Here is a 26083-nt window from a genome sequence, read left to right on the forward strand (position 1 = left end):
TTCTTATGGACAAATATGATAATCTTCACAACAGCCCGTAACGTTCATCATTAAGCATTAAAATAACAACATTAAGCGGATCCTGTGGTCCCCATGGAGTCATCGTGATAAAACGGCCTTTATGGATAAGAAGTCTTCAGTGGCTACCGCCATGAACCCCCCTGACATTACTAAAGATGGTTTCCACGCTGATATGTTTCACAGTGGTTAGATTTGAACGACAAGGCATGTGATGTCATGATAACAACACCACGCAAACTAGTTTAACTTGTCTATCCCGTAGATACCCGCCATTCACTTTCACACTGAAACACATTGGTAAAAATAAATAACAAACCACTGCATTTATCACCCTGACGGTTGATAATTGAGCGTACGTATTAGTTCGACACATCCGCGTAAAACAGGGTGTTCAAATGCCACTGGTCCTAAAACTGAGATCTATGGACATTATACTGGTTTAAGATGTTTCAATGGAAATCATTCATGAAATTAATTGTGCAGAGAAGTTAATACTGTACTGCATCAAAGCGTTCGCTCGTCACACCAAAGACCAGGGTTCGATTCCCCACATAGGTACAACGTGTGAAACCCGTTCCCGGTGTCCCCCGTTGGGATATTGAGAAACGCGGTGTTTTACTATGCCCACTCGCTATTACTGAACTGCAAGAAAGACTCTTAAAACAACTAGTATTTACATCATCCTCGGTTGTTTAGGGAATCAAATCTGGATATTATGGAACTTTTTGTTTTTGAATGAGAGAGTTTAGTTTTACGCCGTGTTCAACAATATTTCAGCAATACCATGGCATGGGAAATAACGACAGGGCTTCATACATTATATTCATGTAGGGAATAGAACCCTGTCTTCGGCCTAACTAGTAAACGCTTTAACCACTACGCTACCCCGCCACATCACAATATTAATCTCCCGAATGTCTTCTGTTTAATATCCGTCTTATTTAGTGAGTGAGTGACTGAGTTTCGTTTTACGCCGCTTTTTAGCACTATTCCAGCAATATCACCGGGGGACACCAGAAAATGGGCTTCACACGTTGTACCCATGTGGGGAATCGTACCCGGGTCTTCGGCGTGACGAGCGAACGCTTTAACCCCTAGGCTACCTCACCGCCCCCCATCTTCATTAGTCAGGCTGCTTTTGCGAATGGGACCAGTGAGTGTACACACAGACCTACACACGTGGCAATACTCACAGGCATGTAGCGCTGTCTTGAAACACTTGAAAACTCTGGTTGCAGCTTACACTCTACCATGATTTCAATAAATACCGGATTGTGATTGGCTAATCAAAGCCATTCAGAAGCATACAATCACATTATACACCTTTGATTGTCCAACACCATGTGACTTTTTTAAAAAACAATCGCAATAACGCGGATATAGTAGAATGGAGATAAACGTATTGTGTTGGAAAATGACAGGTATATAACGAAATTATAACAGCTCTAAGTTCATTTGTCATTTAAAACCTCACACTACTCGTGAGTGAGTTTAGGTTTACGCTGCGTTTAACAACATCTCACTCAAAGTGACGTTTCAAGAGACGAATGAGCAAGTAAATTTTCGTACGTTTCTGTCTACCCGTAATAATGTTTTTGGAAATATTGTACTTATGGCATTAGTGGTAACTGTCGCTATTATTTTTTATCAACCCATTATGTTTTATCACGATGTACATCATTACTACTCTGCAGCTTATAAAATGACATCGACATTGTGCAAGTAGAAGTTGAAACACGCATGACCATATGTTAGACAATAAAAGGATCTATCACCCCTTTCCGTAGAGAAGAATAGAGACCAATATGCTTAAATAAGTTTGGCTGAACCATCAGGGCCGTGTATCCATGTCTTCTGCGAATATCCTCCAGAGCCATGTCTTTTCCGTACCTTCTTTTACACGTAACCGCACTGAGCCGTTTCACAATTTCAAGACCGCCTTGTCTGGGGTACAACATGGCCGGCGTGCAACAAGATGGCGCCGAGGTGACCTGGTACGTCTGCACAGACATCCTTCGCATCTCCATCAAGTTAACGCGCCCAACGAACAATGCCACAAGGCCACAATAGAGAACACAAATCAACCATAGCACCTTCAAATTGTTCCTAGTCCACTGTTGAATAAAGTGCGCGTATAAAATAACCATCAGAGTTCCGAATACGAAACTAACGGAAAACAACTCAGGAAGTCGTTCCAGTTCAGTGCTTATGTATCCTAGCAACCGTTCCGGGTGGTAGAATTTCACGTACGTCACATTTCGCGGTAATACTTTTGGTGAAAACTCTGCCAAGGCTTTTTGTTCAACGTGACTGTCAATAGTTCGTTCTAAAACTGGGATTAGGTCTTTGTGAGGATATCCGTCATCTTCCACCAAAAATGCATACAAGGCGTTTCGTTTCAGAGTCTCCTCCAAACAGAATATGTAGTCCCGTTTTTCTTTTTCGAAAATGTCAATTTTTGGATCCCGCGACTTTTGATACATTTGAAAAGTTGGTAGGATTACTTTCAAAGGTTTCAGTTCATCATACGTCTCCGGATGGTCGTCGACGTTACACACGAACAACCCGTATTTCCGTTTGGAATGATTCGCTGTGTTGTTTAACAGACCGAGTAACCGGCCGACAACTTGAGTCAGATACTTTGGCTTGTAGCCGCCTTTACGGTGCCGATTTCGCGAAACCGTTATCACAGTAATTCCAACGTCTACATCTTCAGAATGTAACGTGGGCCCTGATTGGCTGTTTTGAATCACAGACTCGTTGTATTTTTTGATGATTTCTTCATTTTCGACCAATCGTAGGTCGTTCTCAGTCACCAGGCGTGTTTCTTCCTCTTCTGCGTCGTGTAAACGCAGGTGGTACAAAGAATGGCGAAGGTTGATGCATATTAGAGGGAGAAAAACGAGAAACGTAAGAGCATACAGAAGAACAATCTGTTTAGGGACAACGTCTCCACATTTTATGCAACTGGAGCACCATAGCATACCGCCACGCCGTCTGGAAAAACAAACAAATAAGAACTATAAGTAAACACCCATCTCACATTTTAGACACAAATTAAAATGTTACACTTCGTCTTTCTGCGCCCTGAATAACTCCATTGCTCGTCAGAACAAAACAGTGTGTTTCAGCCGTTAACATCTACGACACCAGTTAATGATAGAGAGCGATGGGTAGTCTCGTGGTTAATGTGTTCGCTCATCACGCTGAAAACCCGGATTCGTTTCCCTGCACGGGTACAATGAGTGAAACTCATTTCTAGAACATAATTATTGCTAAAACGGGCGTAAAACTAAACTCACTCACTAATTACAGTGGAAGCTGTCTAAATCGGCACTCATTGAGACTGAAGAAATAATCCGGATTGTAGAGCTGATGATAAATGTAAAGATAAAGTCGTGGATGGGACTGAGATTGTGTGCCGGTGATGACAACGTGTCGGATTAGACAGATGCCGGTTTTGACAGCTTCCGCTGTACAATGTGTAAAGCCAAATTATGGTGTCCCCCGCCGTGACATTGCTGGAATAGTGATGTAACCGGCGTAAAACTAAAGTCACTCACTCCTTGCGATATATTTTGTTTCACAATGAAACGAACACGTCGTGACACAAATGCATCACACCTACAGTGTCCTTATATCCACCTCCGTAGTGTAGTGGTTAGAGCGTCCGCGCTGACAGTGGAATGTCTCAGGTTCGATCCCAGACCGCGTTCTTGTTCCCTGCCTGGTGCTCCGCATTAATGGGTACAACAAGCAATGGTCTGCTTTGAGTCAGCATAATGTGTCTGAGTGGTGTATTCATGCTTAACTGTGGCATGGTATCTCTGTCACCTTGCACAAAAAAAACCATCTTAAGTCTGGGCAGGTACAAGCAGCCACACATATACACGCATGCACGTCGCCATATGAGCTAATTTAGAAATGAAACGAGACGTACCTGTAGGTTGAAGTTTGATATAAATTCCACCCACCTAAGGGATAACATGAGGGATAACGGAATAGCTACAAAGTTTGGCACATGGTACAGCTGTTATGCAAAGTAATAATGGTTAAACCTCCTACTCTACAAACAACTGGTTACAGGTCATTGGCTCCCTCCCTCTGCAAGCTGCCAACGTTCTGCTATTTAGTTTGTTGACAGTTACATGGACAGATTCTTTCATACAAATGCATAAAAGCGGTATTTTACAATGTGATTAGGTTGTCTGGCAAAACATCCACTTCCAAAGTTTGGGATCGATTGGATCACTGGATGAATAGTTACTTGCTAAAAAACGGGTCCACGTGCATTTCATGCCAAACTATAGCTCTGTAGTTCTTGAATAATCCCCAAATGTATTGTCTTAGACGGTTTGGGTAACAAGAGACTGTGAGGAATATTGGAGTTACATGGATAGAAATATGCGACCAGTGAGTGGCGGTGGTCTGTAAATAATTGAGTCTGGATCAGACAATCCAGTGATCAACATCGTGAGCATAACTATCTACGCAGTTGGGATACGACGACACGTGTCAGTCAAGTCTTAAGACAAGCATGGCTTCCTGAAGAGCTTGCCGGGATCTTCTCGGGTGAAGGTACAGTAAAACCCCGGCAATTTTTCATGACGTCTGGAGGTCGGTGGTGTAGCCTAATGATTGTCCTCGTCACTCTGCAGAACCAGGTTCGATTCCACACATTGACTTATCATCCTGATCACTGCCATAACGTCTCGTGTATCTATGGTTATCACATCTGAATTCTACAGACATTTTCGTCATCGCGATTCGTTACCATTTCAACAATTATGTAATTATTTGTACCTTATTTTCCGCCCGAGGGCCCTGCATTTAGTACATTCATCAGCAAATATCTGCTGGTGACACTTACCTACCCCATAACTGGCTGTAAGCACTTAGATCCATCCGAAATATTCTATGCACTCTGCTTATAGTTGCCCTTGAGCATGCGCAGCTATCATCGCTTTCTATACTATGCGGACATGCATTCATCAATATAAGGGTATATAGTATGACGTCTAGAAATGCTCCCACATGTCACCATACGCCAGCTGCGTATGTCAGTCAACGTTATGTCCAAACTGTATCGACTATATACAGCCTGATGGGTGCGATGATAAGTGTCAATATCACAATTATTATAATATATGTTGAGCGTTAAATTTGAAGTGCGACAGGTTTGGAGCGAGGACTTGTGAGCAAGGGCGGTGATCTAATCGGTGAGCTATTGTTTCTGTCTGAGCTGTGCAGTATGACAGGCTGCTGTTACGTGGCTAGGTAGTAGACTTAGGTCAGTCAAGTAGCTTGGAGGGGATATAAGGTTTCATTTGAAGATTGTGAGTTGGCAACCAGCTGGAAAGTGTATGTGCGTCAGGTTGGCTGTTTTCCCTATATATTCAGATGTTGTCTTTTAATGAGAATAGGTCAATTAATTGTTTGTATTTGTATTGAGATTTAGTACTCACCTTAAAATTGTAACCTTAACTTAGACGAAAATATGTGTAATATTATTGTTGAGGTCAGGACTATGATAAGATTGTGATTTATAATGAAAGCATTTGGGAATGTCCCTAAGCGTGAGTGAGTTTAGTATTACGCCGCACTCAGCAATATTCCAGCTATATGGCGGAGGTCTGTAAATAATCGAGTCTGGACCAGAAAATCCAGTGATCAACAACATGAGAATCGATCTGCGCAATTTGGAACCGATGCCATGTGTCAACCAAGTCAGCGAGCCTGACCACCCGATGCCGCTAGTCGCCTCTTACGACAAGCACGGAACCCGGAACCAAACACGACAACCTTAGTCTTATTTATGTTAACCTGAAGTTTCCATTTGACGCAATATTTTGCAAATTTATTTAGTGTCTTTTGTTAGTCATGTGTCTCGGCTAGGAGGACTGTATCGTCAGTATGAAGTAGGACTAGCAGTTTGAAATGTAAAATGAAATGATCATCATTTGTTTCTAGTTGAACACGAACACAAGACTGTTTCGTTAGGGGGGATTCTAGGTCATTTAGAAAGACAGAGAATAAGAGAGGGGACATGCTTTCTCCATGTCTAACTCCGGATCGGCAAACAAAGAAATCCGATCGTTGAGAATCTAAGGCATGAGTTAATGTCCTTACACATTTTGAATTAAAGTCAGAATTTTATCCTTAATAACGGGTTTGTCTTAATTTGGTCCACAGCCCAATTCTCCACATCAAATGCTTTAGGAAAATCGACAACATCACAAAAGTGTTTCTTTTTGCATTTTTTCATACGATTTATCAGATTATGAATAACAAATACATTGTCTGTTGTAGAGAAACTTTTTTTCTGAAACCGGACTGGACGTGATATTATGTCATTATGATCCAAAATTACTTAGTCTCTCATTAACGACACTTGTAAAATGTTTACCAAAGCAGCTCAAGATAGAGATCGACCTATATGAACTAGGTTCCATACGATTTCCTGTTTTCTTATAGATAGGTTTAACTGTGCCAGTAAGCCATGTGTCCGGTGAGGTTCCAGTCTGAAGTACAACACTAAAATATTCCACATTAAAAGGTAGCAGTTTTGATGCAGATGACCATAAGTGCTCATTTAATATCTGCTCTAGGCCAGGCGACTTCTGATTCTTTTTGGGGGCAGAAACTATTTCCCAGGAAGTTAATTCAGCATTGCGTTCATCAGCATTATAGTCTGGGGCGTCTATTGTTTCATCTGGATCTATAATGTCATCATAAATGATTTCAGGTACCTCTTTGAAATGATCATAAACTTCAACTAATGTAATAGGACATGTATCTTCTTTCAGTTCACCCTTCAACAGTCTCCAATATCGTTTTGAGGACAAATGATGTGTTTCTCGTAACTTTCTTAATAAACTTATTCATTGTTTTCTTGTAATCTTTACATGCTTAGCGAAAAAGGGTTTCATTCACATCTGTTTTGGTCCTGTGATACGTATGTTTTGCATTAAAAATCACTTGCGTTTCTTTCTTACTCTCTGGTCCAAACCATGGCTTTGAGTGAGTGTTTATTTTACTATGAGTAGTGGTGTTATCCTTATAAGGAACACCCCAAACGTTTTCCGCGCAGAATCAAGAAGCACGTGCGTGACCTCACGAGCTATTTCATTCACAACCTCGACTGGGTTACCTTGACCTTCCCTAAGTGACCTTGTCTTCATGTACCGTGTGTTTCGGATGTTTTCGAGGAATGCATCAACTTTATCTGGAATAAATTTACGTGGTTTATTGTCAGAAATATTTGTGTTGTTATGAGCAGTGATATAATCATGACACAGGTTTGTATTATGACCATCTGATGTATATAGGCTGAAATGGATTGGTTTATGTACATCAGATAACACTGGACAAACTTCTTCAATATGAAAATCATATACTAAATAAGGGCAATGCGTTTGGTGAAGAAATGACATAATCTACTCTACTGACGTCTTTATATGTTGTTTTACCTTGGTGTTTATCCTTACCGAGTCTACCACTACAGATGAATAAACCAAAGCATTTACATAGCTCAACCAATCTAAAACCATAATTATTTGATTGACCAATGTCCTGAGATGTTCTTTGTAGTGGAATACCCAGATCGTCACGGAAAGACCTTGAGTCCACTTCTGACTGCATATCATCAAGATCAAGATCTTCAGATATATGACTATCAAAGGTACAATAGTCAATCACAGAAGTCACCAGTCAGGATGGTGTTGTCTGTATGAGTTGATAATAATGTAAGACTATGTTCAATGGACTCAAACATGTCAACATTTGAGAATCTAGAGCATTCTGGTGGTATATATGCAACACCTAAATATACATGATGTGCTAGATTGAATAAACAACCAGCTAACGTTACCCATAGCACAACTTCATTATCAAGGTCTAACAGAGTAACATATGGAACTAGCAGAGACCATACAATAGATTATGGTCTCTGGAACTAGGTAGTCTTTCACTGCTACACCTATGCCTCCAGATCGTGGAATAACTATTTTCCTATTTTTCAGTAATATATTGTAGCCTTCTAACTCAGGGATGGAGCAGGAGGGTGTTTGCTGATGTGAGAATGAAGTTGTGAAGGCAAGCCTGAATGAACTATTGTAAATAAGATAGATTTAGTTAATAAACTACACTAACTTTTAAATTTGGTGTTTGATTTTTACTTATAGTATGTGACAATAAGCTGCTGAGAAGCAAAATTGCGGTATAGGGAATATTAGTTATCTCCCTTGATCGGTAAGGCATGGTGAATCCATGAGGTCTGTGTTCTGACGCCTGTCTTGAACCGTTTATTCAGATACCCGAGCGATGAATGAAGCCTATCGAACCACAAATACGTTCTCTTCCTTATTTTCAATCGCCAAACAACTCGTGTGTAATGGCAGTCTGACCATTTTTGATACATTTAGATGATACCACGGATCTTACTCGGACCTTCGCGGATGTCGTTCCAAGTAACAAGTCTATGAGACACACCGATTACGCAACACCGATTCTAACCCGACGTTCGTGTACTGGAAGTACAGATTTCTGCACGCAAATGACCCGTTATCGTTATCTGGGAGTCTTATCGTTTACCCATTACCTATTGTTCTAATGGGCAAATCACTCATGTGGAATAATAGGTGTCTCTTAAATTTTGCTCCCCGCGAAATAAGGTTCCCCCACAAAGTAATGTAAGGTGAGACAAATACAAAACAGTTATCAGTTCATTCGCTTGTTCAATGATGTACTACAATGGCAGCTGTCTAAACCGGCATTCATTGAGGCTGAAGAAATAAACCGGTTCTGACAATGTGCCGGATTGTAGAGCTGATGATAAATGTACAAGCCAATGACGGGACTGAGATTTCATGCCAGTGTTGACCACTTGCCGGATTGGACAGATGCCGGTTTTGACAGCTTCCACTGTAACATGTTTCGACAAATATGTACATGGGTAACATATTCTCTGCTACCATTCAAAGTAGACATATTCTCTCAGACGATAACACGTCAGTCAAAATGGGACGTTCTCGCAGATAATACATCATTACTGTCATTCAAATTTACATGCTGGTCTCTGAAGGACGTCATAAAGTTGTCTTTGATGTTAACCGTGGCATGACAGGTTTTCTGGACCCAGTTCCAATGGATGGGTGTACCTCTTCTTTTCTTAGTTGTGAACCTATATTTCTGGAAAATCGTGTAAAGACTGTCCCTACCTTTGGGAATAAACTTGACATTCACTTGTTGGTCAGCCATTGTGACTGGATTCATAATCCACCACATATATCATTATATAATGACGGTGACGATAAAGAGTGTTCACTAAATTCATTAAACAACCTCGAATCGGTCTCTGATCGCCTACGTTTCCAAGCGCCAACAAAATCAAAGCTGAGTAATTAGGATGACAAAATGCACCCCTACTCTTATAGTGAAACCGCTGGACCAGGGTTCTACAGTAGTTATCTTGATTGATTGTCGTTGTAAGAATATTTAGTGGAGTAGGAACATAGATCGAGTACGAATTCCATTATTTATTTAGATGTAGAGTATAAGGAACATTTACCAGTCCCTCCTGGATTCCGCGATTACGCGGTTGCAGAAAAAATCGCGGAATTTACCTTGCCATGGAGAAAAACGTCTGGTCCGCGGAAAACGCTTTTGCGTGCAGAATCCGTGCAGAATTTGCCACTTTTCTGCCGTGGAATTTGCTCATTTTAAAAAGTGAGTGAAAACTGACTGTCAGCCGAAACGAAAAGTAGAGCTAGTGTCAAAAGTAGGGTTGGTTACATAAAAGGACTGACATATTTATTGTGACAACATTTTCAAAATAATCATGACTAAAGATACTTTATCAATAAAGCAAGTTTTAGGCATTTTTCAAATAATACAGTCTAAGTAAACTCATCCTCAGTACTTTTCGTTACACTCCACCACCGAGTCTAACAAAACCTTATGGGAGGTCGCGGCAGGTAACCTTTGAGATTGACCAATCAGAACACAGCTTACCAAACAGCGAAAGTGCACATTCGCACATCCCTTTTGAACTTTTTATCTCGAAAAGGTTCGTACCCGAACGATTCCGAATGCTATTTAGCGTACGATCGCTTCCGGGTGATGCACACGGTGTACGTACAGCCATGACAATGGTGAGTTAACAGTCGCTGAAAATAGTGTTTTTGACAATATTCAAGGATGTTATCTTGCGGAAATATAAGCTAATGGTAACCATGCCAACAGAAACCGCAAAGCGTATATACTGCTGGTCAAATAACTGTGTTATATGCTGATTTGTGTTTGTGGAGAGACCTGTGTCGGTGACCTGAATATTTTAAAAGTCCCTCCGATCCCTAAATAGTAGCCGTTGTGTAATTGGTTAAATCTATTTAAGCATCTCGCATTTGACTGGACTGTCATTGGTTGCTCAAACGTTACTTGACGCGACCTTCTACTAGGTTTTGTTAGACTCTGTGGTAGAGTGAAACGAAAAACACTGAGACTAAGTTTACTTAGACTGTCAAATAATATTAGATGAATTTGACACTGCAATTACATTCTCAAAATCGATCATCTTGAAAATTGAAAATATTTCAGATTTCTTTTAGGTATAATATTGTCTGTATGGAACCGGAAGTTGTTACAATTCAAGGTTACAGTTTCAACGATTGTTTAATTCTCAAACAGAGAAAAAGGTGTGGGTGCTTTGTCACTCATGATGTGATGTGATGTGTACTGTCAACATAACTTTATATCTGCGTTTGAGAATTAAAACATGAAGGTCTGTATAATGTTTTTGTTGTTTTTTCTAACTGTTTTGGTCGCAGAATGTTTTGCAGAATATTGAAAATTGGGGTGAAGAATTTGCTTAAATTTGCCGCGGAATCCAGGAGGGACTGATTTACGTCCAAGAGATACATGTTCGCTTGGTCACTGTGTGCAAAAGCAACACATTTACATGATTTGTAATTTTGCTTTATCTCACTATTGATCTGGTGGAAGGTTTTAGGTATAACTCCTTTTCTGCTCATAGTGTAAGTATTCTTTTTTATAATCAGTTAGATAATGTTATTTTTCATCTTAAAACCAAATAATATATTTTCTAATGTTAATTCAATTTGGCCTTCCGCCAACATCCAGAGCCATGAGGACAGTTCGGTCCACACTCCCTTTACAAAAACTTGCTCTTAAACAGTAGATGCCATACAGACTCTCATGCCCGTTTACAAAATATGCATAATGATGATTCTCTGATTCCATTCTAATGTAAATTAGCTAAAATATTCTGAGTAATCCTGTGTAGGAAACATTTCAAATCTATCCTCTGTGAACATCTATTGGGCATTAAATGTACATAACCCAATCATTCTGGGGAAATCGTCTTCCTAATATTCCTTCTCCTTATGCCATTAAATATCCAGATCCGGATCGCCCACCTCCTCCCCCACTTATGATAACACAAAGTAGATTAGATTGTATTGAGTTATCACAGCGCGATGTCCAAGACATATTGCTTTCTCTAAACACTAGAAAAGCTACTGGCCCAGATGGAATTGGAAATACCTTTCTCAAACTACGTGCTATTAAATTATCATTTTAACAAACCGCTTCACGCAGCAGTTTTTCCTAAGATATGGAAAAAGGTATCAGCAATTCATTTACAAAAGAAGGGTTCAGTAAATGAATGTGGCAACTATAGACCTGTCGTCCTTTCCAGTTGCGTATCTAAAGTTTTCGAAAAGCGTGTTCATAAATACGTATTTAATTATTTTAGAGATAATAACATCATAAGTACAATGCCATCCGGATTTATTCCTGGTGATTCTACAGCTTATCTGTTAATGGATTTGCATAAAGCGCTTTGGATAAGGTAAAGAAGTAAGAGCAGTGCTCTGTGATACAAGTAAAGCATTTGACAAAGTATGGCATAGGGGACTTTTAAATAAATTACAGACATTTGGAATTAGTGGTAAATAGTTATCTAAGTGACAGAGTCCAGAAGCTACATATAAACGGATATAACTCTAAATATTCCTGTGTTGGCAGGCGTTCCGCAGGGTTCAGTTTTAGCGCCTGTATTATTCTTAACATATATTAATGACCTTGTGGATAATATTAATTGCAACATACGTCTTTTTGCTGATGACACATCCTTGTATGTAATGATAGAAGATCCTGTTTTAACAGCAAAGAGTCTAAATGACGACTGACAAAGAATATCAATTTGGCTAATAAATGACAAGCCCGAAAAAACGAAAACAATTCAATTTAGCAGAAAACGGATTGCCAGCCCCAAAGAACCATTATTTATGCAAGGGATTGAAGTTGATGAACATAAATACTTAGGTCTTATATTTCAAAAGGACGCTAATTGGGCTGCTCAAATTAATAGTATTGTAGATAGAGTTACTCCTATGATAAACTGCTTGAGAAGTTTGAAATATCGTTTATCACGTAGATCACTTCAGATTATGTATCAGTCTTTTATCCTGTCGTTATTTGATTATTGCAGTCGCGTTTGGGACAACTGCACCTCTGCTCAGGATACCGCTTTAGAAAAATTACAGCTAAATGCATTAAGGACAGTTTCTGGGGCGACAAGAGGAACAAGCCATAACAAACTATATGGAGAAACTAAGTTCATTCCTCTTACTGAGAGAAGACGTATACAAAAATTAACCATCTTCCATAAAATGATCAACGACAATGCACCAGACTACTTATGTACTCTTGTCCCCGGCAGCGTCGCGACAGTAATTCATATAACTTAAGAACTTATAACTTCATATAACCATACAAACCATTCGTGTAAAAACAATTCTTTATTCAAGATCATTTTCACCAAGTACGGTAGTTCTTTGGAATGCTTTACCAAATGACGTTAAAAGGCTGTAGTGATTTGAACTATCATTAACTTGAAAGACATCTTTCAAACGATCCTTCCTGTTCTTGTGGCGCTCATAGTGAAGATACCCAACACGATCTACTTGTCTGTCCTAACTACACTGTACTAAAAATGATGCAGAATATTACAAATATGGAAACAGCTTAAAGACAATCTTATAATGAATTATATGATCTTGATAATCTAGCCATCTTAAACTCTGTCTACCTCTTCGTCACTGCTTCTTGTAGATTTGATATTAAATATGGTTGAGAATTATTAGCTTTAAGAAATATATCGGTTGCTTTTGAAACATTAACCATCAACTGGCATCATGCGCATTAACCGTGTGGTTTGTCATGTGACTATCTTGTATTAGAACTTTGGTTTGTTTACTTTTGTAAATTGCATTGGAAAGGCATTAACATAAGCTTCTAGCTTGTCTGCCAATCCACTCGTTTTCACGAATAAACATGTTTAAACCGTAAACAAAGTCATTTTATACCTCGGTATACCTCTTTTGCTTCTTTCAAACAGTCCAGTTTCAGAACATAGGGGTGACGCCCCTCTATCATTGCATAATCTGTGGTCAACAGACCATGAAGTGTTGTTTCACGAATGCAGACGAATAGATATGTAGGCGAATAGAAATCAACCCCTCAATTCATGAACAGTAAACACCGTTCACCTGGATGAGACTAATTAGTGTCACGCACCAGGACGAAATTTCATGGTGAGCACTGTAATCACTAACCCGACTGCACTACACCTCTTTAATCTCTTTAAATTTAGGGTGGTGGGTAAGTCAGAATGACCTATTATCTGCTGGCTGCCAGTGAGCAAACCTAGTTCAAAAATACCAGACTGAAACAAAGCCACCCCATATCAACTCCTAAAGTCCACCCGGTATGCACAAAGGTCACTCCATGTAACGTCCAACTATTACAATGTCAGGATCTGATTTGCATAAAATTGATCCCACATTGTTCATACATACAAACATGTACCTACAGCTTCGCGTATCTTGAATATAATACTCCTCTACTTTTCTAAAGGACAGGAGTATCGCTCTATGAAACAAACAAACAAACAAAAAAAACCAACTTACTTGCGCGTCATCGGATAATCCGTTTGTGTCAGTGTTCGGTTTAGCCGAACTTATTTCATAACATTTCTAATATCCAGTGTATTATGAGTGTCTCCTCATGACCGCATGCTTCAAGTGACGACACAAAGTGACAAATGTTTCCTCGACTCGTTATCAAAATGAAACTAGGTCAGCTTCATGAGATACGAGTGTGTTCTAATCAGCTTGGCTTCAACGTGTTGTGTACTATACATGTACGTACATTGTCATTCGACATAGCGTTCGTGCTTGTGTGCTCAATCTTATAGGAATTGATCTAATCTGTTTGCGCCCTTTTAAAAACTGAAACGACAATTAACCGTTTTGAAAGTAACGCTTTTGCTGAAGACCATCGGTACAGAAGCTCACCATCATCTAATTTCCCGCAGACTTGGTCGACACCTCATCGTATCCCATTTGCTTAGATGGAAGCTCATAATGCCGTTCATTTGATTGTGAGTGAGTTAGTTGGGTTTTACGCCGCTCTTAGCAACATTCCAGCAATATCACGACGGGGAAGACCAGAATAGGGGTCACACATTGTACCCACGCAGGGAATCGAACAAGGCCTACGGCGTGACGAACGAACACTTTAACCACTAGGCTATCCAACTGCCACAACTGGATTGTGTGGTTCAGACTCGATAATTCACAGACCGCCGCAATATGGCTATAATATTGCTGAGTGTAAATAACTATTGTTTAAGTCTGTCTCAATAAACCGCATTATATTCCCTTCATGCAATGCTACAGCCAAGACTCCCATCGCACTTGCCGCTTCTGTTTAATTTGTATGGGATAATTTGACACTATCAAATTATATATACTCATCGCCAAAAGAAAAGCAAAATTCATGAATATGTACTGTGACGTACATCCACAGTGTTGAATAGGTTTCTGATATGTAGTTGACTTCGCGGTAAAAGAAGAAAAGTGTTTGCTTTTTTGTTTTTTTTTTAAAAAAACAACAAAAAAAACAACCCCCCCACCCCCCAAAACAAGCAGCATACATGAGGTCACACATCACTAAAATATTAACTCAATGTTTTTCATTTTGCCCGTGCAAAGACAGGTTGTGAAGTTACAACTGCATTTTCTGGATATTACGATGCCACTTAAGGAACTTACACTGCTAAACCTCGGCATTCTCATTTTCATGCAACAGTGAGCAAGCCACGTTTAAGAGCCAACGAACGTCAAAAAGCAATAGAACCGCTTAGAGCATATGGAACACATCAGTCAGTCAATATGGAACACATCGGCCCAACATCTTCAGATTACTTGATCGTTATCAGCAGACAAACACAGTAGCTGACCACCCTCGTGGAGGACGTCCACGTGTAACGTCATACCGGCAACACCGCTACATTAATTTGTGATCTCTCATTTCCGAAACCGCTTCATACCTCCTACTAAAACAGTCCGTAACACCATAGGAAGACACAACAGAACCATCAGTGACAATACTGTACGTCACAGTATTATCTCTACCTTACATTGGTTCACGATATAGACGTGCTCGACTGAACTGGGCAGCAGTCCATCGCAACTGACGCAATGGTCAGTGGCAAACATCGCCATCTTAGTTGAGAGTCGCTTTTGAATCGATACCACTGACGGCAAAGTGAGAATATGACGTCGTCAAGGTGCACGGTTCTCACGGTTGGAGAGAGATCGTTGGGTGAGGGCCTTCCCTTATGTTTTGGGGTGCCAAAAGCTGAGGACGTCATGTTCAACATGTAATCTTTCAGAACAATGGACTAGGTCGTGGTAGAGGTGTTACTGAGAGTGTTACTAGAGTGTTACTGAGAGTGTTACTAGAGTGTTACTGAGAGTGTTACTAGAGTGTTACTAGAGTGTTACTGAGAGTGTTACTGAGAGTGTTACTAGAGTGTTACTGAGAGTGTTACTAGAGTGTTACTAGAGTGTTACTGAGAGTGTTACTAGAGTGTTACTGAGAGTGTTACTAGAGTGTTACTGAGAGTGTTACTAGAGTGTTACTAGAGTGTTACTAGAGTGTTGAGACCAGTAAGTCGTCATTTTTTCTGCTCAAAGAGGTCATCTTGTTTTTTTTAGCAAGATAACGCTGCAGCGCACACAGAAAGACTGACACAGACATTCCTCTAGAACAACAACATCCAGAACATGGGTTGGCCAGCTTTTAAGCCCAAATTTGAATTCCATCGAACACCTCTGTGATGTGATGGAAAGACAAATTCACCAATACTGAGTACGACCAGTCAACTTGCAACACTGCAAATGAGTGTTGTTGACGCTCAGAAAACATTCCCAGGAGGTTTATTTGACGTCTCTTCAACAGCACGGGGAGGAGATGTGCAGCTGTTGCTGATGCCGATGGAGGTCACACTCATCACTGACGTTAACGTTTGTATCCCTATAAAGGACAAATCATTAAGTAATGCGTTGTGTGGTTTCAATATTGATTTATTGAATTTTTATGTCATATGCAGAATCAACACACTAAGAGCTTTATATCGAGTTATCATTGACTTTGTGAAAGAAACGACAATAGAAAGAAACCGCAATGATTTCACTTTCCACGGTCAGTATCACGGTTTTGCACTATTCGCGTTTCTTTTGGCAGTGAGTACATGTTCAGAGGCTAAGCGTTAGTCTAGACAGACCAGGACGGGGTGGAACGATACAAAGCGCACATTGTGTTCGAGTCATTCGCTTGGCAAACAAACGCAGGAAGCACAATAGGAATCTGGACGTTTGAACTGGACCTATATGTTTGACCTTGACCTTTGGTACATAGATGTGACAAGCTGATGGTTTGTCTACACAGCCGTTGCCGTAGTTTTGGATGAAGCCTGTTGCAGAAGTTAACGGTTATATTCTCTCCATTATATTCCATTAATAGACTGAGTATTTAAAGTCAAAGAAATTGAAAAATTGTGCAATGATGTTTTGAGACTGCATTTCTATGAGAGAGGTGAAAGAGCGTGCGAGTATGGTTTTACGCCGCTTTAGCAAAAATTTCAAGCAATATCAAAACAGGAGACTCCAGAAAAGGGTTTCACACGATGTACCGATTGCAAACCTGAATGAATGAGTGAAACAGTATTTCACTCAGCAATCTTCCCACTGTATGGCGGCGGTCTGTACATAATCGAGTTTGGGCCATACAATCCAGTGATCAACAGCATGAACATCGATCTGCGCAAATGGGAACCGATGACGTGTATCAACCAAGTCAGCGAGCCTGACCACCCGATCCCATTTGTCGCCTCTTACGACAAGCACTGTCGCCATTTGTGGCAAGCATGGGTGGCTGAAGACCTATTCTATCCCGGATCTTCATGGGTCTCTTTGCCTGACCACAGTAAACGAAACATCGAGAACAAGTAAGATTGGTCAGAGTTAACGATCATCACGTACCGCACGTACATTTGTTTCACCCTTGTAATACAAACCAATAATAGCGATTTGAATTTATGGTCGTTTGTTAAAGAACTCGTCCCTCAAGATGAAGAAAATTTAATGTTCAATTGGCAAAGTAGAAATTATGACGACTCGCAATTTTAATTTCACTTTATTTAAATTACTACTTTTCTTTAAAGTGAAATTCAGCAGTAAATTTGAATTTGCTTGGAATGTTTCGGGACTTCTCTCGGGACACAGTCACGCTAGAGCAGTCTTCATTCAAGCATTTCAAAAACTAGTGCCCACGTTCAGTTAAGTCAGTCATTTTGAAAATACTGCGGGTCATGTCACATTGCTCTGACTTTTAGCTTTTCACTACCAGCTTCTAGTATGAGTTCACTTTCAATCTAGGTGATGTCAACAAGGAAACCAAAGACGTACTTGAGTTTCGCTTCAGTTGCCAAGTGAAAACAAACTCATTATGCATTTCAGATTCACGTTCATGCATATGTCGCCATGGCCCGCCGGTGTACAATATGGCATGTTAAAGGGGCACTGATGCGGAGCGAATAATGTTTCTCGCCAACGGTCTAATTACGAAACCAAACCGCAATTTGGTCAGCGCCCGCTCCTTCGACCGTGACGGACAAAGGAACTGGGCTCCTGTCCATATTAGCAGATTTTTTTCACCTAAACAGTCAGGAGGCCGGATGCCCATTATAAGCCATTTGTTTAAAAATATCCATGGTATTCCTTGTCCGATCGTAACCAAATATCCCAGCAGTGTAGTACTTTTAGGATGCTTGGATGGTATAGTTACTGATCCAATTTTATCCTATTTCTGCGTTTTTAACCTCGATATTTAATCATGTTACATCAAAATATGATGTCTACGGGCACGTAGCAAGCCTTTTGTTTCAGTACGGAAGATTGCAAAGCTTTATATTTCGGTAGTTTTGAGTGTTGGTTGAGCTGTGATAGCAAATATCATACGTAAATTTTGGTAGCTATGGTAGCTACAATGGTTTCTTATTTATGATAATAAAAACACACAGTTGATTTATTTGAATTCGTAAACAAAAAACGATGGCTTTGCCTTTGGTAGAGAAATCTGAAAATTTTCTTACGTAAAAAAAACCCTTATTTCACCTATTTATCAAAGTATACAGCAAATGCCAGTGTGTATTCCTTATGTAACGAAATTCCGTTGGTATCCTCAAAACAGTTTCGGACATAAGTGTTTTCAGGCTGCATGCGACACAGAGATTACACCTTCCTTGCTGTAACCCGCGCTTGATGGTGTAAATACACGTGTTATTTGTCATCATTCCCTGGATGGTCAATTAATGATTTTTTATCAGGTATAATTAGTAGTAACACCACTTTTACTCAACAAAGATTCCCATTTGGCATTTCTCCTGTCTGGAGTAAATACTCAACATTATAAATTAAGGTCTGTAATGGCAAATGTATTGTATGTTATGTAATGTGGGCATGTAAGTGATGCAAGAGGTTTTATCAGCTGAGTTACAAAAGCAAACATCGATCAAAGGATTAACCGATAACACACTGATTGATTAATTACTTTTATCTTCTAGCGGATTTGTCAAAAGGCAGAGTGTGTAGATGACTACACCCTGTCGTAAAGTGTGAGTGCAAAAACAACATCCTCCCTTCAAAGAATTAACCACCCTTGCGTTGATTGATTGATTGCTCATTATTGGTTAACTAAATTACTTAGAATAGTGGACATCATACAATTAGTTGCCAGGTGTGCTATCTTGGGAGACCAATGAGAGGTTTATCTTGTTTTCACCATCGAAAGACGTGATACGATGTGTTACTTTTTCGCAAATGAGACAGTTGTAAGACACGCGACACAGAGCAGGATGATTTACCAGCTGCAGATGAATGGAATACGATTTCTTTTACGTGAATATTGATGGATACACCCCTGAATAAGGTAGTAGCCTGACACTGTTGCTATAAAATTAGTCTTTTTTACATTCATTATTTGCATTTTGTTTTAATTTATTTATTGTAGCATTCAGCAGAAAATGTATGACAGAAAACACACACTAGATCGCGTATGTGTGTGAAATAGGATCCACATTGGCAATCTATACAATGTATAAATGTTGCTGTTATGTTAGATATTTACTATGAGTATAAGCAGATCGTGTGTTCTTTTGTTAATTTTCAGAATCATACAAATATGACAATAAACTAATTAGGGTTATGAGACAAAATATAGAGACGTACATTGGCTTCGTTATTTTTCCGTCCTAATAGTTTTTTACCATTTCTACCACTGGCTGATGATTAACCTTCAAAGTGTTTCATTTGTTTTCATAATACATTTGTAATGAAGTAAAAAATGGCTTCACCTCAGTTGATCTGTCTATAATTAAACTATCAGTTGCGCCTACGGACTGCGCAGCAGAGGTCACGAACCAGTCACGAATTCTGGGATATCATCCGGGTACTCGCGGGAGAAAAACAATAACAAAAGTTTACACCAGTCCACGGAAATTGCTCCGCATTAGTGCCCCTTTAAAGGCACACATCACGCTACACTTCTCTAAAAATCAATAATGCATATCTCAGCTTAATACTAACCTTTAGCCCCCTGCGAAACTACCGTATCATTTACTCCGAAAACGTATCGAGATTACGATACGAAATCAGGTAGTTCGAATGAATTTATGTAACGTTGCTTGAAATCGACTCTCGCGCCCCCTACCTACCGAACTTTATTTCAAACGAACCCTATAGAGTTATGTCCCTTGGAAGGCGCTTTGAGAACGTCCTGCAACGGATTCTCAACTTGTGAGAGAAGTAATTTGTGTCTCTGAGTCTTGTTACATGGTGCAACACCCGTGGAGATCTGAGTTAGAACTGATCTTCAATGACACATGCTTGTCGTAAGATACAACTAAGTTGATGGGATAGTCAGTCTTGGTTGACACATGCCATCGTATCCCAATAACGCAGATCGATGCTCCTGATGTTGGCACTGGATTGTCTGATCCAGACTCGATTATTCACAGATAGCTGGAATATTGCTAAGCACAAAAATGAAACAGCTTGGCTGTTATTCTGCTGTTGTAATTGTACACCGTATGACCAACACCATAACGGTTTGATTTAATTGCTCATGTACAGATTAATTACATACCATTTCAAATAGTGTTCGAAAAATATTTCTGTGTCCTATGTTCACCTTTTATCTGTGAAATGATGTAAATGTTTATTATTGAATGTGATAATAACTCACTCTGTAGCTGCAGATTCCACCAACGGTTGTAATTTACATTCACTGCACATTATGATAAGAAAACAATAATAATAATTACTAATAATTTTATCATGATAAAAATAGGTCTACCCATCCACTTTGAGCTGCACTTTATATTGATCGATAAAACATAACCAGTGACTAGTCACAGCAGTAATTCTTCAATAATAATAATGTAATGTGTTCGCTGTATAATAAATAGATTGGTTGATGCATTGCAATCTGTCTCCTTACACTAAGGTTCTATCTGAACTTATCACATTTACTCAGGAAGCAAGTTTTATTTACTTGATAAACATAATTGCGGATTTGTCGCGGCTTATACAGGTGTTTGCTTCGTAGATTTATGACTAGGACCCACACCCGGTCTGTAAATAATCAAGTCTGGACCAGACAATCCAGTGATCAACATGAGCATCTATCTGAGCAATTGGGAACCGATGACATGTGTCAACCAAGTCAGCGAGCCTGACCACCTGATCCCGTTAGTCGCCTCTTACGACAAGCATAGTCGCCTTTTATGGCAAGCATGGGTTGCTGAAGGCCTATTCTACCCCGGGAATTTTGTTACTATCCAAATTGGGGCGGTGGGGTAGCGTTCAGTGGTTAAAGCGTTCGCTCGTCACACCGGAGACCCGGGTTCGATTCCCCACATGAGTACAAACTTTCGGAAGCCCATTTTCTGGTGTCACCCGCCGTGATATTGCTGGAATATTGCTAAAAGCGACGTAAAACTAAACTCACTCACTACTATCCAAATTATGTATATTCAGAGACTAAACAGTCTATCACGTTCTCTGTTGTACAATCTCCTTCACTGCTAAGATCGGAATCGGAATCAAGTTACCATTGTCGTCTGTCAGTATTCCTGAGCGAGTGAGTTGAGTTTCACGCCGCTTTTAGCAACATTCCAGCAATATCACGGGGAAGGAAAACCAGAAATAAGCTTCAAACCCTGTACCAATGAAGGGAATCGAACCCGGGCCCCGGGTCTTCGCCGGACGAACGGACGCTTAACCACCGACGCTGCGGACCTGCCGGTATTTTTCGACTAGAAAATCTGACCCGGGGGCCGTTGTACAAAGCATTGTGACTGTAGTATGTCCGTCTTAAGGTATGGAAGTAGCCTTGCTCCAAGTCTTCAAAGAACGCTGAGCCCATTGATGTACTGTAATTCTATCCTTCGAAAGAGGCAAGTCTAGTTATGCGATCAGCGCAGTCTCTAAGGACCTCCAGTTTGTCATTTATCATCTGTACGAAATTATCATCTAAAACTATTAATTCTTATCTTAATCACCTGTGCAAGTCTAGTGTGGAAGCTGCGGTCACCAAAGCGCTACATGGTCGATTTATACAATCGCCCCCCGTCTCTCAGCGAAATATATGCACGGACCGCCAGGTGTAGATAAACACCTAGCCGCATTTAATCGAGGCCCCTCGTCAGGCGGGTTTTAAATCGAGGTCCTGCGTCTGTGACATCGGAGAAATACAGGGTCTAACCAGTATAGCGGAATCATGTGGCACGACATGAAATTTACGACAATGTTATGTAACACTGACGCTTTGTTTCATGCTTCGGAGACGTGGAATTTAAAGGGGACAAAAAGACACAATCGGTCCCCGTTATAACATGGAACGGCATTCAACATGTGTATTCCTTCTGTCTAACTTTATCATTGCGTTTCTTAATCAACTAGACATATTTTGCTTGAACGAACGCAACTACTGCCTCTTCATATGTTTTTTATGCAGCCGTGGTGAGCGTTATAGCGAGGGAGGGCAATGTTTACCCGCTGTTATCTGTCTCGCTGTCTCAGGGCGGATAGAAGCAGATGCTAAGTTTTGTCAGATGTAAGGAGAGGATTGTGACACGCGAGTTATAGCTACAGAGGTGTGATGACAACGAGCTAGAAGTTCATTTGATACCATATGTACATCTTCATCTATTGAGTACTGCATATATGAAGCTCAGGTTTACATGACGGGTTCCAATTCATGTCAAAAGGATGAAAGTGATGCCCCACGAAAATAGGATCCCCTCACCCACGCTGTTAAATCCTTCACTCTGAAAACATGAACTCGATCAAAACTCACGTGTCTGTTGTCTCTCGGCCTCTCGCTCCAATGGAATCCTATTGCACAATGCGAAAGGTCGTGACGACCTGCTCTCGAAGAACGAGAAGGTTACTTTCGTCCTCGGCCTTCGCGATCTCACTGTCTCACGAAAATGGAGACTCTAAGACCCCGGATGAATCGCGTCTGCGGGAAGAAGCGGTTTCCGTGGAAACAGAAACATGAATCAATTGGAACGATTTGTGGAAAACATCACACTGGCTGTGCTGCCAGGCTGTTCCTGGTCTCTTAGCCTGTCTCATAGTCCCTAAACCACATTATTCTCCCGACTGCCCTGCCCTTTCTGCAATGCTAATTTTAAAACTCGAAATGGTTAGAGATTTAGAGTCTTGATTTCCCCGGGTACAGGTTCTGAGTCGCGAGCTCTGGTCTAGGCTTTTCAGTTTAAATGGATATATCTGTTGCAATCAAACTTATTTAGTCAGAGACTAACTGTTAGTCTACTGGTCTCTGTGTGGGAGGGTCCTCCTGACAAGACATGCAGCTGTTGCAGATATACATCGCGTATATAGTTTTAGTGTTATTTACAGCAAGCGCGTTTCTACTATATGTTGCCAGTGAGTGAGTATTGTTTTACGCCGCTTTAAGCACCATGTAATTAAGCAGTATCACGGTATAATAAAGGATCACAGGTCATTGGCTCCCTCCCTCTATAAGCAGGGAGGGTTCTGCTGTTTATTTTGTTGACAGTTACATAAAAAGATTCTTTCATACAAATCGGTGATTTACACTTGCGAAGTTTGAAATCGAGTGGATCACTGGATGAAGAGATATTTTGTTGACAGTAACATAAAAAGATTCTTTCATACAAATGCATAAAATCGGTGATTTACACTTGCGAAGTTTGAAATCCAGTGGATCACTGGATGAAGAGATATTTTGTTGACAGTTACATAAAAAAGATTCTTTCATACAAATGCATAAAATCGGTGATTTACACTTGCGAAGTTTGAAATCGAATGGATCACTGGATGAAGAGATATTTTGTTGACAGTAACATAAAAAGATTCTTTCATACAAATGCATAAAATCGGTGATTTACACTTGCGAAGTTTGAAATCCAGTGGATCACTGGATGAAGAGATATTTTGTTGACAGTTACATAAAGATTCTTTCATACAAATGCATAAAATCGGTGATTTACACTTGCGAAGTTTGAAATCGAGTGGATCACTGGATGAAGAGATATTTTTGCATTTCATGCAACTACAGCTTTGGACTTTGATTCATCAACGAAGTAAATATACTTTACAAAACGACGTATACGATGATCCCGTGAGACGCCTCTCACGAGAAGCATTAATATATTATTTCCAGAAATTATTGGGAAAGTTGCTCCGACAAACATGTAATATATGCTACATATAAACTATGGGAGTTTTATTTAGATAAATATGTAGAGATATGATTCTTCTACAGTCTAAGTGCCTTTTCATTTTTGAGGCCTCTTCTCTCTGAAATTTAGGCCTGAATGCCACCAGGTACGCTACCGATCAAAGTAGGGAGTTGTGTGACAGTGTGTACGATATTCGACCACTTCTTTCTTCATATCCTCAATATTTCTAAGCCATTTGTTTTTTTTTTTTCTGTCATTCATTAGTCCCCACACATTCTCAATAGCGTTAAGATCTGGGCTGTAACTGGCTTTTGTCTAAAACTTGAACGAAACTGTCATCAGACAGTCACTGTTTTGTGTTGCCCGAAGTGTGTTTTGGGTCGTACGTTATCACGCTGTGAAATCCTATTGTCTTTATACAGTGTTCGGGACATTGGAAGTAGGGGACTATTTAAGATGTCAGCATATCGTTCCTTCGTCATATTTCCAGTGCAAAATAAACATAGGTTTCACGGTATCTTTTGTCCAAATTTTCATACGGTACGGAAAATGTCTGACAGAACCTTCATCAGGAAAGACAATGCATGTATTATCACAATTTCGATTTTCGGAAGTCCTACACCAGTTCAAAAGTCTTAGTTTTGTGGATGTTTTATGGTCTCTTAGCCTATCTCATAGTCCCTAAACACATTATTCTCCCGACTGCCCTGCCCTTTCAGCAATGCTAATTTTAAAACTCTAAAATGGTTAGAGATTTAAAGTCTAGATTTCCCCGGGTACAGGTTCTGAGTCGCGAGCTCTGGTCTTGGCTTTTCAGTTTAAATTATAAATTGTAGCTACACACCTCATACTCCTTTTAATATCATCAAGGACCAACTTTCTTTTCTCTTCTGCTGTCAACTCTGCCTTGTTATCAAAGGAAGCCGTCGGCCACACCAAGGGGGGATAACTCTTGACGCATTAAGATTCAGTCTTAACCCCACAAGTGTTGCCTCCCATGCTGAGCACATACCGTAACACCTGCTTTAAAAAGTCTATTAGGAAACAAAGTAATTATGGGAAAGCTGTACATAGGCATGTTTCTGTGTTAACATTTTAGACTCGATGTAAAAAATGGATAAATACAGTAAATTACAGGACTACATTTTTCTGTTAGTGGAATACAAGAACAAGAAAGAAGTAACATTTATCCTCGATATCTGGGTTGTTATGTATTTTACGAAATTATTTTGACTTTAAGAGTTCTCTTTGATATCACCCATTCCTAATGCAGCGATCCTGAAATACGCATCAAAGTCCTGATTTACGTCATATCTTCATAGTCACTGACTGACATATTGACTGACTGTAGTTTCTCGCCGCTGCTAGAAAGTGTCCAGCAATATCACGGTGGTGGATACCAGAAATGGCCTTCACGTATTGTTCCCATGTGGGGAAACGAACCCGGTTTTTCCGGCGAGGCCAGCAAACGCCGTAATCAAGAGAATACCCCAACACGAACCCCCTTTATAGCTACTGATACAGATAGTGATCAGTATATATTAAGTTTTCAGCTTTCTGTATTATGAAAGTTCTTGTTTTATAATGTTAACGAACTCAGACGACAGAATATTAAATATGATGTGTTTACTGGCATCACTGGGGGAGAACGTGTTCTGCTCTGACAACTACATGTAAGTGTCTTTTGTCGGTGGTTGTGATGCGCTATTCCAGCATTGCTTAATGCGATGTAATTACCCATTGCCTACACTCAATGCTAATGTAGTATTTAAAGAATACCCCTGATAACATTTCGCATTTAAGTTTAATTGTTCAATTGTTTAATTGTTGTTTAACACATCCCCTGTTTCCTAGCTATGTTGGGGAGGTGGCATGACATAATGCGTAAAGTGTTAGGAT

At 40.0% G+C, this 26083-nt stretch overlaps 1 protein-coding gene across 2 annotated transcripts; it reads right to left on the reverse strand.

The window, feature by feature from the left end:
- Window positions 1-1766: 1766 nt before the first annotated feature.
- LOC137264877 (post-GPI attachment to proteins factor 4-like) lies at window positions 1767-23074 on the reverse strand. 2 transcript variants are annotated; one of them, XM_067800226.1, is made up of 2 exons: window positions 22810-23074; window positions 1767-3018 (listed from the first exon to the last, which is right to left on the reverse strand). In XM_067800226.1, the coding sequence occupies exon 2, from the start codon at window positions 3003-3005 to the stop codon at window positions 1773-1775; it is 1233 nt and encodes a 410-aa protein (XP_067656327.1). In that variant the 5' UTR covers window positions 3006-3018; window positions 22810-23074; the 3' UTR covers window positions 1767-1772. The 2 variants fall into 2 exon arrangements, with proteins under 2 accessions (XP_067656327.1, XP_067656326.1); XM_067800225.1 differs by lacking the exon at window positions 22810-23074 and adding an exon at window positions 14013-14038.
- Window positions 23075-26083: the final 3009 nt, after the last annotated feature.

Source organism: Haliotis asinina, chromosome 15 (assembly GCF_037392515.1).
Source record: "Haliotis asinina isolate JCU_RB_2024 chromosome 15, JCU_Hal_asi_v2, whole genome shotgun sequence".
Lineage (NCBI taxonomy): Eukaryota > Metazoa > Mollusca > Gastropoda > Lepetellida > Haliotidae > Haliotis > Haliotis asinina.